This window comes from Macadamia integrifolia, chromosome 8 (assembly GCF_013358625.1).
Source record: "Macadamia integrifolia cultivar HAES 741 chromosome 8, SCU_Mint_v3, whole genome shotgun sequence".
Taxonomy (NCBI): Eukaryota; Viridiplantae; Streptophyta; class Magnoliopsida; order Proteales; family Proteaceae; genus Macadamia; species Macadamia integrifolia.
This window is the reverse complement of record NC_056564.1, coordinates 8,843,066-8,859,898: the sequence shown is the minus strand read 5'-3', so window position 1 is coordinate 8,859,898 and position 16,833 is coordinate 8,843,066. Positions and strand designations below refer to the sequence as shown.

At 39.0% G+C, this 16,833-nt stretch overlaps 1 protein-coding gene and 1 long non-coding RNA gene across 8 annotated transcripts; one reads left to right on the top strand and one right to left on the bottom strand.

Moving 5' to 3' along the window:
- Positions 1–8,417: 8,417 nt before the first annotated feature.
- On the bottom strand, positions 8,418–9,104 carry LOC122087093. The gene is made up of 2 exons (XR_006142659.1): positions 8,975–9,104; positions 8,418–8,861 (listed from the first exon to the last, which is right to left on the bottom strand). It is a non-coding gene; the product is annotated as an uncharacterized LOC122087093 (long non-coding RNA).
- LOC122087091 (pentatricopeptide repeat-containing protein At5g61990, mitochondrial-like) lies at positions 8,856–15,805 on the top strand. 7 transcript variants are annotated; one of them, XR_006142656.1, is made up of 5 exons: positions 8,856–12,414; positions 14,501–14,610; positions 14,892–14,932; positions 15,167–15,272; positions 15,483–15,805. XR_006142656.1 is itself a non-coding variant. In XM_042656080.1 (3 exons), the coding sequence occupies exons 2-3, from the start codon at positions 9,685–9,687 to the stop codon at positions 15,594–15,596; spliced, it is 2,844 nt and encodes a 947-aa protein (XP_042512014.1). In that variant the 5' UTR covers positions 8,856–9,563; positions 9,667–9,684; the 3' UTR covers positions 15,597–15,805. The 7 variants fall into 7 exon arrangements, 3 of the variants coding, with proteins under 3 accessions (XP_042512014.1, XP_042512013.1, XP_042512015.1); XR_006142655.1 differs by lacking the exon at positions 14,892–14,932; XR_006142654.1 differs by having other exon boundaries at positions 14,892–15,272.
- Positions 15,806–16,833: the final 1,028 nt, after the last annotated feature.

The window sequence follows — 16,833 nt, the reverse complement described above, 5'->3', positions numbered from 1 at the left end:
ATGTTGTTGTAGAAGAAACGACCTTCTCACTCCTTAATTGCATTGGTCCAAGGTGACTTTTTGTAACTGGTTCCCACAGACGGTGCCAATCTGATGCGGTAAAAATTGATCGGATGATCTTCCTTACAGTTCCTGGTGCTTTGGCCGACCTGCACAGAAGAGATGATAGGGGAGAGCCGGGCTAACCCGATGGGGGACTCTCCGATGCCTAAGTCAAATCTTTCCACAGCAGATGCTCAAGAGAGCTTTTTCAGTAAAAGAAGTGATTGATCCCCCTCCATGATGGAGGCTTACCTTGGTATTTATATGTTATTGATGAAGAGAGAAGGAGGGGAGTTTGTGCAGAGTTTGGTTCAGGCGTAGAGTCCTTGAGGGGAGTGGCTCTGTGATTCTAGGAATATTCTAGGTTCCAGAAATATTCTGAGAATATTCTCTATTGATCTCGGAAGTGCAAGTCGTGAGAGGGGTGGTCGCCTCTGATGACGTGTAGTGGTTAGAGTCCTGCCCCCATGATTAGGGATTATGTTCCTTGAATGTAGGAGTGGACGAGAGCACGTTTCTGGGTGCCTTACTTTACTATGCCGAGCCGTGGTGATAGGTCAGCCAAGGTGACTGGTAGCATGGCCTGATGGAGGGCCCAGGTGGTAGCACGGCCTGATGGAGGGCCCAGGTGGTAGCACGGCCTGATTGAGGGCCAAGGTGGTAGCTCGCCCTGATGGAGGGCCGAGGCAGTAGCACGGCCTGATGAGATGCCGAGGTGGTAGCACGGCTTGATGGAGGGCCGAGGTGGTAGCACGGCCTGATGGAGGGCCAAGGTGGCAGCACGGCCTGATTGAGGGCCGAGGTGGCAGCACAACTTGATGGAGGGCTCCAGTGGCGGCATGGCCTGATTGAGGGCCTCGGTGGCAGCACAGCCTGATTGAGGGCCGAGATAGTAGCTCACCCTGATGAGATGCCGAGGTGGCAGCATGGCCTGATGGAGGACCGAGGTGGCGACACAGCCTGATGGAGGGCCGAGGTGCAGCCTTTGTCAGGATGATCCCTGCCCATGCCGTGGTTGGGAAGAAATACCCTCATCAATAGGTAAAACCATTTTTTATATGGGAAGGGACAAAGCTACCCGCTTGTGTACCCTACGGTCAGACATATGGGGAAGTGGAGGTGGGGGTAGGGGCATGGTTTCAAGTGTCGGACTGGTATCGACTGAGATCGATGCCCGATCCCTAACTGATCCAGATTGATGTTTCATATCGTTGCATAGGTAAAATGGTAAAAAATAGTACTTTTTAAAAAAAGCAAGGGTAAAATAATCTGATACCGATCCATCCCCTAAATCCTTGGGTAGGGGTGTCTTTTCACAGTTCACCTCCATCAAGCAGGGTAACACTCTTTCTCCCATTTTATATTTGAGAATAGAGTATGGTTCTTGTGTGGAGATACATGTTCCTATGAAATGATTGGCCCACCCACCCCCTATGAAAGATAAAAGTCTTATTTTTTGTTGATGCTTGAATGGAAGCTCTCATTAACCCGTGATGATCACATTTATGTGTAAAATCTAGGGTAGTAAAACATGCATTTTACATATTTAGAATGGATTTACCTTGGGTTTTACTCTCTTTTTGCAAGTTTTATATTTTTAAGGCCTTAAGGACTATCAGACGCTATCTCTCCAATTTTACACGTAAAGAGATCCTGTTTCTTTTCATGGTTACGAAGAGGATGAAATTCTGAGCAAGATGGACGTGTTTAATTAAAATTACACATTTGTTTGGATAACCGTACAAGTGATTATTTTTTTTCGGCTAGAAAAAAAATAATGGACTAGAACTGAATCGAGATGCAGAACTAGCCCATTTGCAGTTGTCTTAGGGGTACAAAAGAATATTCTAAATTCCAACAAGGATCAATGGACCACATCATTAGGTGATTGAATATTCATTTTTTTAATAACAACTACCTAGTGTAGTTGGTGAGTTGTGGTGTGCAAAATCCCTTCCTTATTAGTAGGCCTCGAGTTCGAACCTCTTGGCTGCCATTCCCTCCCCCATTCTCTATATAATCGAATCAACACAAGGGGAGGAGGTACTTCTCTTCTTAAAGGTTTTTTTTTGTCCCTCTCTTGCTTTCTTTTTCTCTAATTTTTAGTTGTGCTCTCCTTCTAGTTCTAGTTCTTCTTAGTTTTTGTCACTTTAAATACTTTTGTAATTTGGTTTCATTAATTAATGCAAAGTCTTTTATGTTTATTTGTTTATGCAATTCAAGTTATTCAAATGTGTAATAATTTTAATTTCTAGTTCTAGGTGACAAGAACAAGCTGTGGAGCAAGTCTTTCAAGTTCAATTTTTCTTTTCAGATTTGTCTTCTCTAGTACTAGCAATTTTAGATTCAGTTTATTCTAGATCTAGTTTTTAGTACTGGTAGTATTTCAAATCTCGATCAAGTTTTCAAGTTCAAGTATTGAAGATTTAGGTAGGTAGGCTTCTTCATAAGTCTTCTCACCCCCTCTCATTCCCTCTTCTGACTACCCTTTCTTTCTTAATTTAGGATTTTAATTTCAGTCGTTACATTATTACTTTTCCTTTCCCCTAAGGTTCATGGCTAGTGTATGTGTTGGCTTTGCCTTTCATAGCTATAGAAATATCATTTTATTATTTTTATTTTAATTGCCTCCCTTCCCCTAAAGCCAAGTAGAGTAACCCTTGTAAGAGTGATTCTCTGGTCAAGTAGGGAAGTTCATATTATGATGCATCTCTCGGGCTAAGTAAAGAAACCTACTTATGAGCCTCTCTCTAGCTTTATCCCCTTTCTTTTACTTTATTTTTATTTCAGCATTTTTTTCCTTTATTGCTTTTTAATTGCTTGGATTGTTTATTTTCAGTTATTTATTCATTTAATTTTAACTGCGTGGCTTGCGTATTTAATTTCTTAAATGACGAATGGTTAGGATGTTATTTTAGGTACATATATTTAGGACGGTAGTTAGAATTAGATCACAACCATTAATTGGTTTACATTCGCATTATTAAAAGAAGTAAAAAATAAAGTGACTGCTCTCCCTGTGTTCGATCCGTAGCTACACTGATCCTTACGCTTGTGGTTACATTTTGAATCCTAACAACCTGTACTGGTGGAGGAGCCACATTCCTTACCAGAAAATTCTTAGTAGTGGTCGGGAAAAAAAATCTCATATGAATTAGATTTTCAGCCCTTAGTTCATTAGCCACAGGCACTGATTAAGAAACTCCCTTCTATGGGATGCAAGGTTATAAAACACTGGAACAGTTGTAGGATCAATCAAGGCCAAAACAGTTTTGATGGGAAACATATCTTGATTGGTAAAACCATATTTTATATAGGAAAGAGAATGCTATCCGCTTGTGTATCCCACGTTAAGACACATAGGGAAGTGGAGGTGAAGGTAAGGATGTATTTTCACAATCCACCTCTATCAAGCAGTAGCATTCGTTCTCCCATTTTATATTTGGGGATAGAGCATGGCTCTTGTGCCTGGACACATACCCCTATAAAATGATTGGCCCACCCACCCACTCACTATGAAAGTTAAAAGTCCTCATTTTTATTGATGCTTGTATAGACTTTTCCATTGGTGGTGTCACACTCCTGAACAGAAAATTCTTACGAGTGATTTGAAAAAAAAAGGATCTCATATGCATGAGATTTTCAACCCTCAAATCCTCAGATCATTGGCCACATGCATAATCTTTGCCTCATTTTATTGGTATTCCTCTTCAAGCACATTTAAGAGATCAATTTTAAAGAGGACCCGTTTAATGTCCGTTTAAAGTTAAATAGGTCTATAACCCGGTTAAGGCCCATTTATGGTAGCCCGATTAAAGCTCGAGACTGACCGACCCGATTATTAACCGTACCATGCTTGCGCTAGCTAAGCCTGTTCAGCTAAATGGGCGTTCACGGTGCAACCCTAGAAATTGGCCGAGCCCGACTAGGCCCAATCGAGACCAACCCGGCCCAGCCTGACCGCTTAACACACCTAGTTACATATATGCGTGCAAAAATAAAGAAAAAAAAATTAAAGTAAAATAAATGAGAGTAAAAGAAATGAAAGTAAAAGGAACAAAAACCCAACATCGGCAAGTCAGGAAAATCTCAACTAAATGGGGTTGGTTACATGGATCTTGCCCTCTAGTCAACTCAATATGAGGTTATACTTAGGACAAAACTTAGATTATGCATGCCATTTTTCACTAATTCTTATTGTTATTTTAGGTGTGTACATATCTCTTTTAGCTCCTTCAATCAGATTCAGATCACTCATCCTTATAGGAGCGTCCCAAGTCTTCGACCCTTTGTTGAACATGACCATAGCACCTCAAAGTCAAACACGTTCAATATGGGAGTGTGGCCCTTGCACATGCACGAGGGCCAATGAGAGGGAACACAAGTGATTAAGAAGGATGGAATTTGAGCATTTCATGGGGGTGTAGTGTCATTTCGCTTCCTTCTATATCTGGATGCAAGCATTGCTAGATTCATGTATCACGATAGTGTCGGAAGAAAAGAGCGTGTGAGAGGACTATAAATACCAGTAATGTCTATACTCTTTTCCTTTATCTTTTTTTTTCTTTGTTTCTCTTATTTTTGTTGCCACTCTTAATAATTTAAACTATAATTTTGTTTCCTTTCCATTAGGGCCTCCAATTATTTGTCGTATGTCTCGAACAAGAGGATATGACACACTATGGCATTGATACCAAAAGAAATACACTATGTTATGGTTCAATCAAATTGAAGACTTTTTATATAGAAAATCTTGAAAATTAAATTTAAAAAAGTGCAATTTGCCACTCATTCTCATTTTCACATCACTTTGGTCTGTAAAATATAAAAGATGAACAAAATATTCTCAATAATATATCTATTGGGTATTTTATTTAGGAATTTTCTTTCAGGCCAAAAGTTTGTACCAGTATAACTTAGCGGAAAGGTCTTTTTCTATTATCTACTATTTTTTTTTATGTGGTGATGTGACTGTTCAAACTGTTAATTTTCTGCTTGTCGAAATTCAAAATTAAATTAAATGATATACATTATGGCATTTTTTTCTTCTAGTCATATTTATTCATTTATCTTGAACCAAATTTCAAAATGGACTTTTTTAACCACTTTTCAATAGATATTTAGAACTTTATTTCGCAATTAACAAACCTTGTCTTGGCAAATATTCGAACAACCTAAGAAGGCCGTCATAGGTAGAACATGTAGGAAATCAAAGTTTTTTTTTTTTTTTTGGGTATGTAGGGTTCGGGTTGCAAGTGCATTTTTCCATTGGTCTATTACGTGACCTTTTGATACCCCATGTGATGCATGAAGATTTTTCATTTTCCTTTCGTCAATAGTATAAAATTTACGTGCTCTACACACATATTTATGCCGTGAGAAACAATGACATGTTAATTCCTACTAATAGATTTTTCGTATTGTTCCATATTTGTGGATTTTCATATCTGAATTCTACCACTTGTTCAAATCTAGTTGGGAAAAAATTTTGATATGTGAGCAAATAACTTTTGGCCTATCTATCAACAAATTTTCGACTCCATCTAACTGAAAGTGTGGTGAAAAATGTGTGCAAAATAGATTAGGGGTGTCAAAAGTTGGCTCGCATTGGTAGACTAACTTTAACTGATTGGTTGAAGACTAAGATAGGCCTGACCAATACACGATTATTAATCAAGTGGTCTCGAAGTAAGTTAATGGTTGGTTGGGACTGACCGAATATTGTGGCCGACCAATGATCTCCGTTTATAGCATAATTAGCTCATTCAAGTATATTTAGCCCGACTCTAGCCCATTTAAAAACCATTTATAGCCCAATTATTTTATTAGCATGTTTAAAGCCCAAATGCCATGAGCTTGATTATGGATCAATTATCAATCGACCAAATAATAAACATGTTCATGCTCCAGCAAACAAGGCACAATTACTCGGATAGGCGAAAACTATGTGAAACCTTAAATAGTAGGGACCAATTAGACCCAACTAGACTGGACGATCAATTGACACCCCTTGACTAGGTACTTCTACATAGTTCTTTTCTAGGGTATTTCTCATGACTGTGGCTTTAAGTTAGATATTTAAAAGTGTAGAAACCCTTTTTTTTTAAGCGTCAAACGATGAAGATAATTTTTTTGTCTATTGTTTAGAGGACCCGGACTTGGTAGAGATATTGTTAAAAATTGTGTGGATGGATAAATTAAGGAATTGACCATTTTATGGGAGACAGATATGTTTGAAGGCTGGAGAAAATAAAGAAAAAACAGAAAAATGGAAAAGTGTTCTCTAAACTTACAACATTTCCTACACCTTCTCAAAACATGATTTTTTTCATTCATTTTATTCGAAGGAGAAAAATATATATCCATTAAGGCAATTTGTAATGTTGTGTGGTAACATATATGAAGATTTTGATACACAAGCCACTTTTAAAGCTGTTAGGAGATATTTAAGCTTACGTCGCCTAACAACTTATATTTATACCATCCAACATCTCCAGTTGATATTCTATTGATTGAAAACTTGATTTTTTTTTTCTTTTCTTTTTTGGGTACAAAATTAGAGTAGATGAAACCACCATGGTGAAAAAAAAAATAGAAAAAGTATTACCTAATGTGTTGTTAAAAATGGCAAAAAATAAAGAAGACATAATAATCATTTTGGAACCCAGCTGGCACATTGAGTCCCTAATGAAGACCTCGGTAAATGATGCCATCTTTCAATCTTGAATAATTCGCGAGATTATTAAAAACTTCTATGCACATCCAGATAGGATTCAGTGTTATCAATTCGGCCGAATCGAATTTTTTCATATTTTATCAAAAATTCTGACCGAATTCGAATTAAAAATGAAATTCGGTAAAATTCGTGATTTTTTCAAAAGTGAATATAAAACGCGAATAATTCGGATCGAACGGGATTAAACCGAATTATTCTGTCCACTTAAACAGTATTAAAAAAAAAAAAAACCCAATAAGCGTTTTTGACCGAATCCTTAAATTAATCAATCGAATTATTCCGAATAATTCTCCGCCCGAATAATTCCGGAATCCGAATTTGCTAACTACGGATAGGATGAGTCAAAGTGAGCAGAGTTGGTAAACAAAAAGAGGATTCGGAAAGCTCATCTGTGACAAACATCAAAGAGGAGTTAAACGATGGGAAAGGAGACAAGGGCAAATCATTTATTCGCTAATTAATATTTTTTAAGAACCAAAACAGGTTTTTAACATTGCAATAAACAATATCTAATATCTGATTCCAATGAGTCATATAAAATAAAAGTAATAGCATAGAACCAATGGAGCTCTTGGTGCACATGGATGGAAAGGGGGGGGGGGGGGCGTGAGAGAAGTTGATGTTGACCATTTGGATTTTGAGTAGGGGTGTCAACCGGTCAGGTCGGGCTCCTTTCGGTCGGGTTTAATTGGGCTTGACCACTTGAAAGTCTTGCATCGTGAATGGCCGTTTAAGTAAATGGGCCTAGCTTTAGGGGGTATGATACGGTTTATAATCGGGCTGGTCAGTGTCGGGCTTTAATCGGACTTCCTTGTATGGGTCTTAATCAGGCCTTAACTGGACTACGGATCTATTTAAGTATAAACAAGCTTTAAATGTGCCTATCCTAAAATTATTTTCTTAAGTTGATTGAATGTCCAAAAATATGTGAAACAAATCTTTAGTAAAAAAGAGAAATGATATGAGATTATGGTTGTTCTTACAAAGAAAAAGAAGAGATTATGACATTTACAACTTACAAAATAAAGCTTAATTAAAGTAAATCCTATTACAAAGCAAAGGGTAAGACAACTTAATTTGTTTATTACTATCAGTGGAAAAATAGAAATTTTATATAGTATTAAAGGGGGTCGGGCTGCAACGAGTCAGTTCAAGCCAGGCATATAAATGTGTCGGTTCAGTCGAACGCCTGACGAGCTAGCTACTTGCATCGTGAACGTTCATTTCATAAATCAATCGACACGTTTATTAATAGGGTCGGTCTAGGTCGGGCTGTAAACATGTTGAGCTCGATAAGGCCTATTGGTGCGAGCTTGAATTGATAGAATTGGCACCCCTAATTTTGAGTGTTGGACCTGTTGGGAGGAAGGGAGTTGGATAGCTTCTCACGCGGGTAAGGGGTTGGGTTTTTTGATATCGGGTAACCCGGATAGGATGGGAAGAAGGTTTTTAGGGCATTTTATTATTGACCGTTAGATGTAAAAATTACACATGGAGGGTTAGGATGAGTGGTTGGTAGGTCGTTGGTTGAGAAAGGGACTCGTTGGAGAGGATCACTAATTCACTATTTTGGTGAAATTGACCAGGGAGTCATAACTCATAACTCATAACTCATAACTCATAACTCGAAGGACTTCGCTTGTCTCTAATTCTTGATCTTCCAATTCTTGTTCAATTCTTTTTCTGCATGACACGTGTACACTGGTTAATCCAACGATTGTGGATGCTAGGGTTATTTTTAACCCCATTTACCCTCAAAAACCACTTGGATCCAGATCTGAACCACCAGAAGCCCCTAGTCCATCCTGAAGCGAAGAAGTCGATAGCTTGCCGGGCGGAGACAAGGGCAGAGACAAGTCACGCACTCTAAGCCTCTAGCATTTTCAAACCCTTCTTGAGCACCATGGATCTCATCCTTAGTGAATGAAGAGTTTTCAAAAACTTGTCTCTATCTTCAACTACGCCGTCTGCAACTTGAGTTTAAGATCTACAAGTAATATTTCTATCCTTTTACTGTCGAGCAGAGCTTCCCCTGAATTGCCCCTTGACTGTGGAATCCTCTTGTAAAATTTTTACTTGAGATCTGTAAGTGACGAAAAATATGATTTCAACTAAGGAAACTCATTACAATCTTCATCTTTAATGGTGTGATAATCGCAGGCAGAAAAAAAATAAGGAAGAATTCAAGTTTATTACCCATCTGAACTTAAAACACATATCAAGCATAGATATCTACGATTGTTGCACCATCCTACTCCTTGAGATCAGAACTCACTAACAGCCAAAGAGGAGATTCAACTTTGAGCTCATAACAACCCAAGAGGATTTGTAGGGTTTCGTATGGTAGAGAACCTTCGGCTGAGTTATTTGGAATGACTTTCGAAACCCTAAGGTTGGAGTTTCAAAATCCCCTTTTTCAGGTTGGAATTTTGAAACCCTAACTTCTACCTTCTTTTTCAGGTTGAGAATCAATTGGGGATTGATCGGAATTGATCCGGATAGGGTATTCGGCCATATGGTTTTGAGGGGTTAAAAGGTTAAGATGGATTTGGATAACCCTAAAGATTTATAGCCATTGGATTGACTATTGTACACATGTCACTCAGAGGGAGGGAATAGGACAAGAATTGAAGGGGCGAGCATTGAAGACGAGCCGAATCCTAGTTATTTTATTCCTAACTGGAATGCCTCTAATTTGTTTTACATTTTCAGGCTCTTATTTCTGATTGCATCTGCTCCACGCACACAACAAGCTCGAAGGAAGCAGATCAGAATTCTTCCCGTGGTAGGTCTTCTACAGGAAAAAGCTACTGATACTAGTTCTAGTTGTGAAGAAGCATATCAAATCTGATCCAGAGCAGTTTCTCCATTTTCTATTTTGAATGTAGAGGTAAGAGCCCAAAAAAATGTGGAAGTTCTCACACAAAAGGCCTTTTCTTTCCATAGTTCGAAATGAGTTCAATAGAACAAGGCCGGCTTCTCTCAAATCCGCTAGGTTCTGCAGCTCAGGACCCACCAAAGATAACGAGGAGTATTCTCGCGAGATATGCAATCTTCTTAAATTTGACAATTGGCAGATGCTGATGCAAACATCGGATATACCGAAGAAGCTGAACCCAGAAGTTGTTTCTAATGTTCTTCAGCATAACCAGGTGGGTAACCCAAAACGCATCCTCGATTTCTTCAACTGGTCTGAAACTCAAATGGGTGTTCCTCAAAATTTGACTTTATATTCGATTCTGGCCGTGAATCTCTGTAAGACTAACTCTTTTGGACCTGCCAATCGTTTACTGGAACGAATGATAAAAACCCATCGGGCCCCTTCAGCTATTGTGGCTTCTATTCTTTGCAACTATAGAAACTGTGAAGGTGATGGAGCTAAGGTGTTTGATATATTAATTGACACTTATAAGAAGATGGGTATGTTCGGCGAAGCTGCTGATGCTTTTTTAGCTGCTAAAAATGGCAATGTTTTGCCTAGTTTACGGTGCTGTAATTCTCTCTTGAAAGATCTGTTGAAGGATAATATGATTGGGATGTTTTGGAAGGTCTACGATGGAATGTTGGAGGCCAAAATATCTCCCGATGTTTACACATATACCAGTGTGATTGGAGCTTTATGTAAGGCAGGGAACATCAAGGAGGCAAAGAGGGTTCTGTTTGAAATGGGGGAGAAGGGTTGCAGTCCCAGCTCGGTTACTTACAATGTGGTTATTGGAGGCTTATGTAGGGCTGGGGATCTTGATGATGCTTTTGAGTTGAAGAAATCCATGGTAGAGAAACGTTTGGTCCCAGATAGCTATACGTACACCACGCTTATTAATGGCTTTTGCAATAAGAAGAGGTTTGAAGAAGCAAAACTGATGTTAGCAGAGATGTCTGAAAAGGGTCTGAATCCTGGTCATTATCCCTACATGGCTTTGATGGATGGGTTCATGAGAGATGGTCACATAGAAGAGGCTTTCAAAATTAAGGATGAGATGATGGCACAGGGTGTTCAACTCAATCTTGACACATATAACATACTTATTCATGGAGTCTGTAAAGCTCGTAAAATTGAAAAGGGACATGAACTTCTGAATGAGATGATTGAAATGGGATGGTTACCTGATTCCAGGACGTATACTTTGTTGATTGAAGGCTATTGCCGTGTGCAGAATACAGGCCAGGCCTTTCAGCTACTTGATGAGATGAAGAGGCAGAATTTATCACCCTCAATGCGGACTTACAGTGTAATAATTAATGGGCTATGCCAATGTGGGGATTTCCCTCGAGTTAATGGTGTTTTGGCAGAGATGGTTTCCAGGGGTTTCAAGCCTAATGCTATTGTATACACAAATCTTATTACAGGATACTGTCGTGTAGGTAAAATTGAAGAGGCAAGGAGGGTCTTCAAGGAAATGAGTGAGAAAGGGGTGGAACCAGATGTATTTTGCTACAATTCTCTTCTAATTGGCCTCTGCAAAGCCAAGAAGATGAAAGAAGCAAGAATCTACTTAGAAGAAATGGTGGAGAGTGGATTGAATCCAAATGCTTTTACTTATGGGGCTTTCATTGAAGGCCATAGTAACTCAGGTGAAATGCTGGAGGCTGGCAGGTATTTTTCTGAGATGCTAGAACGTGGTCTGATGCCAAATGATGCTATTTATACAATCTTAATTAGTGGGCACTGTAGAGTAGGGAAGGGAGAGGAGGCATTGTCAACATATCGAAATATGCTTGGACGAGGGATTCTCCCAGACCTGAAAACTTATAGTGTTCTCATTCATGGTCTCTCAGAGAATGGAAAAGTTCATGAGGCTATAGGGGTCCTCTTGGAACTTCAAGAGCGGGGTTTGTCTCCCGATGCTTTCATTTACAATTCACTTATCTTTGGGTTCTGTAAGCAAGGTGAAATTCAAAAAGCTTTCCAACTTTGTGATGAGATGCGTAGGAGGGGTATTGAACCAAGCATAATTACTTACAATTCATTGATCAATGGCTTAAGCAAGTCAGATGATCTTGAGAGAGCTAGAGAATTGTTTGACAGCATCTCAGTATTAGGTTTAGTGCCCAACACTGTGACTTACACCACAATGATAGATGGCTACTGTAAATCAGGAAGTGTTACCGAGGCATTTAAATTATTCAATGAGATGCTGATAAAGGGGATCCCTCCAGACAGTTTTCTTTACAGTGCCCTGGTTGATGGTTGCTGCAAGGAAGGTAACATGACGAAGGCTATGGAATTGTTTCATGAAATGTTGAAGAAGGGCTTTGCTACTACGCGTGCTTTCAACACTTTAATTCATGGGTTCGCAAAGATTGGAGAGCTGCATGAAATCAACAAATTGTTGGAAGAGATGACTGATAAGCAGGTCATACCTGATCACGTGACATACACTATTGTGATTGACTGCTACTGCAAGTTGGGAATGATGGAGGATGCAAACCGGCTCCTCTTGGAGATGCAGGAAAAGAATCTGATACCGAATGCTGTAACATACACATCACTAATAGACAGTTACACGAGGCAAGGTAACTCATCAAAGGCAACGGAATTATTTGAGGAGATGGTGGCAAAGGGCATAAAGCCAGATGAAGTCACCTTTGGTGTCATGGAAAATGGTCTACACAAAGAAAAGGAATTGATTCAGGTAATTTATTAGTTATTATGATTGCAATTTCAATGTTGTCAATATTCTTTTTGTTGCTACAATCATACCACACAAGGTATTTTTTGGATGCAATATGCCATCCTATGGTTTCATCAGGTTACCATATCAAATGCTTATCATGATCATCTGAGACTAGGTTTGTTTCTGTTAGTTTCTTGTGTGGAGTTCCAGTTTTAACCTACCGTTCATATTTTCCTCTTTTTTTCTCCCTGTTTTTGGATCAGCACCGATTAAAGATTGCACTTTAATTTCTCAAGAAGTACATAAGTGCAAGTTAAGTAAAACCATGTCCGCCCAAAATTCTATATAACATATGCAAAAAGTGGGCTCCAGAAGCATCTCCAGAAAATCCTAAATATATTATTCAGAAAGCAAGAAATTCCATCTGGAAGAGAAACTTTTTCTGTGTACACCAACAAATTCTTTACATGCCATTGCACAATCAAGTAAATGCCTGACAATATTGGCAGAGATTGATGTAGATTAGCCACTTTAGCTTATTTTATTGCAAATAAACCCTTGGTTGTGTTATGTATGTGTTGGGCCTTTGATCCTATGGGCTTTCTTTGAAATGAGCCACTTTAATGGGCCTAAAATATGGGTAAAAGGTAGAAAAATGGGATTTAATTTATTAGTTTAGTTAGTAGCTATTTAATTCAATAAAGGCCCATTAGGCCATTGGTCGGTTGTAAAGTCCTATATGGACTATTAGTTAGTTAGTCCTACGCCATGTTGGAGTCATAAAGTCAAGTCCTAGTCCTATTTTGAATTCCTAGTTGTAGTAGGAGTGTCTAGTCCTATTGGAAAACTAGCTCCTAGTTGTAATAGGAGTGTCTAGTCCTATTGGAAAACTAGCTCCTAGTTGTAATAGGAGTGTCTAGTCCTATTGGGAAACTAGCTCCTAATAGTAGTAGTTTGATTGCTATTCTGCCCTCTATAAATAGAGGAGCCTATGTACTTATAATTTCAGATTTGAATGAATGAATTATTGAGTGATTACTCTTTAGCTAAAAAACTGTTATTGAGAGGTGAGATGCCTAAACCTTTGAGGGGTGTGATACCCAAAACCTGAGGGGTGAGATACCCATTCCTTTATTCTCTTTCACCCTTCTCAACCCTCCATCGACTCTTCTTTTTTCTATTTTTATTTTCTGTTTATTATTATTAGAAGTTCAAACCTGTTAAAGCATACAAAATCAGAATTAGCCAGCCAAAGAATTCTTGTTCTTGAAGCCAATCGACCTTTATTGCTGCCCAAGTTTGAGATCTAATCTGTAGATCCTTTGGAGGACTGGTTCTATACTCTGAGAAGATCAATCGATCCTCTCTTGAAGGTTATCTGAAGAAGACAAGTTGTTGTTCCTGCAGAATTTTTTATATTTTCTCTCCTAGGTCTGAAAATTAAGAAAGCGCATAACTACATAACCAGCCATCAGAAGCCCTTCATATTTGGGGGTTTTTGTACCCTCCCTAAGGACTATCTACACCCAAAAGTGCAGCTCAATCAGTCTCCCGCCGACTTGGCCGCACCTTTCTCTCTCCTATCGGGTTGGGTTTTGGGCTGGTTTTGCTCCTATATGGGTATTGTATCCTTGGGGGTTTATTTGATTCTATTATTTCTTTGTTTCTTGCTCCTATTTGTATTGTTTGGGGTTATAAACTGCGGAGTTAGTTACTTGTAATCTACTCTTGCATTAGAGATTCTAGAGAAAACTCAAGGATTGTCTTTAAAAAATTATTCTTTTCTCTCCTTCCAGAGACTCCAAAGAATCATATGAGGGAACGGGCCCATAAGATTCTTTTTCAAAGAAAGGTATTTCTAGGCCATTTAGTGAACAACTTGTCAACAGTCCCTCACCATGTCAAATAAAAGATGAACATATATCCGCACCTTAAGGGCAAAGTGTGTTATTTTGGGCTGTTTGGGAACAATAGTGCTTGATTTGGGATGTTGTGAAGAGATGCTTATAAGAGGGCACAAGAGCAAGGATACAAAGGTCAAAGAATGTTAAGTTGGGATGTTTGGGAACCATAGGGCTAATTAGTTTTTTCATTTTCGTTTCAGATAAGTTCATCAACATCTGCTTAGATTGCAGATATTAGGACAGAGATACCCAGGCAACAGATCAGGCTCTTGATCAGAAGCAGCTACAGCATCAACATCAAGAAGAGATGGTAAGTTATATCTTCAAAACTCGACAACTCTCAACTACGCACAATTTCCACTATTTTTATAGGTTTAGATGGCCGAGTTCAGACTGGGCTGTGGCAGGTTCAGAAATAATCATTTTTGGGGCTTTAAGGCAGGCTTGAAAATACCTTTGCCTAACCCAGCCCCTGCATATTTATATGGTTTCAGGATGTTTGTTCCCTTTAAATCATTATTCTTTTTTAAATAGTTAAAAAATTATCTAGTTCAATGTGTGCTTATGTTTTAATGAGGTTGCATTGGACAGGTTCTGGGCAAATTTAGGTGGCTTGGGGCAGGTTAGGAGAGGTGCAACATCTGGTCAAACCTAATACTCTACACCTGAATTCGACCCATTTAACAATCAGGCTAGTGGGTTGAACTCGATTAAAGCCCATTTATTAATTTGTCGGGTTTACTTAGGCTTTGTTACTACTTCTATACTCCTTTGTATTCACTACTCCCCACTAGCATGCACAAGTCTTTACCTTGGAGGGAGAGAGAGAGAGAGGTACTAATGGGTTTTTTATTTCCGTTTCATAGAAGTTCATCAACATCTGCTCATAACACCGATGATGAGGCAACAGATCAGGCTCTTGATCAAGCTCTTGATCTGAAGCAGCTGTAGCAACAAGAAGATGTAGAGATGGTAAGTGAAGAGTTGCTTATAAAAGAGCACAAGAAGAAGAAGACAAAGGGCAAACTGTTCCATTTTGGGCTGTTTGTGAACAATAGTGCTTGATTTAGGTTGTGTGTAGAGGTGCTTATAAGAGAGCACAAAAACAAGGACACAAAGGGCAAAGAGTGTGTTAATTTGGGCTGTTTGGGAACCGTAATGCTAATGAGGTTTTTTTTTCAGGGAAGTTCATCAACATCTGCTCAGATTGCAGATGCTCAGGACACAGAAGCTCAGGAAACGATCAGGCTCTTGATCAGAAGCAGTTACAGCAACAACATCAAGAAGAGATGTTGAGTTTTACTTTCAGAACTGGACAACTCTCAACTGTACACATTTTCCACTGTTTTTAAAGGTTTAGATGGTCGGGTTCAGACTGGGCTATGGCTGGTTTAGCAATAATGGTTTTTTAGGGCTTCGGGCTTCCAGGCTGGCCTGGAATTTCCTTTGCCTAACCAGCCCATGTATAATTATGTGCTTTCATGATGTTTGTTCTCTTTAAATTAATATTGCTTTTTAAATAGGTAAAAAATAACTTGTTCAATATGTGCTTAGGTTTAATGAGGTTGCATTTGACAGGTTGGGTGCAAATTTAGGTTGGTTGGGGCAGGTTGGGAGAGGTGCAACATCCTGTCAAACCTAATACTGTAAACCTGAATCCGGCCCATTTAACAACCAAACTAGTGGGCTGAACCTGATTAGAGTCTATTTATTAATTTGACGAGTGCCAAGACTTGAATCTATAACCAGCTGACTCAAGCGGTGATGGGTTGAGGGCATTTTCACCACTAGACTACAAATCCCATTGACAGTTCATATTCAAGTTAAGATGGTGTTATGAGTCATCACTCCAATCATAAACAAATATGCAAAACCAGTAATAACGAATGCTAAAGGCTTAGTTTTTCGAGGGGATGACACTTAACCAGCCATAACCTCCAAAAAACGGTGAGAACTCCAGAAACAATGTCAAATGTATTGTACTGAAAATAGCATTACCTGTTCTTGCCAGGTGCTAAGATGAAAACAACCTGGCCAATGGACTTCCATATTACGGGTTGGTGCTTCACAGAATTAGGATGCTCAGAAAATCTCTGTGGTTTGCTTATTCATGATATGTTTAGACCATGATGGTGAGGATGGGAAAAATTCTACCCCTGTGAACTCTGATCTTTTTTTGTTTTTTGGATGAATAAATAATTCATTACCAAGACGAGAAAGAATTTACAAGGGGAAAGAGGAAGGAGGGCCAAAAGGGAACAAACCCCTCCAAGAGGGGAAGGCCGAAGCCTCTAGAAAAATCAAACTATGGGAACCACATTAGGGGGGGGGTGATAGTACAAGAGAGACCCCAAGATACAACAATGAACCTATTCCTTGGGGTGTTAAAAATCAAACTCTGACGAAGTGTTCTGAGTTTGGAAGAAATGTCAAAGTAGATGGCTTTGATCGTTTAATGCATAGTAAAACAATGAACACTTTAAGATTAGTCTTAGAAGTAGATTAAAGGTCGAGATTAAAATAGGTGATTATT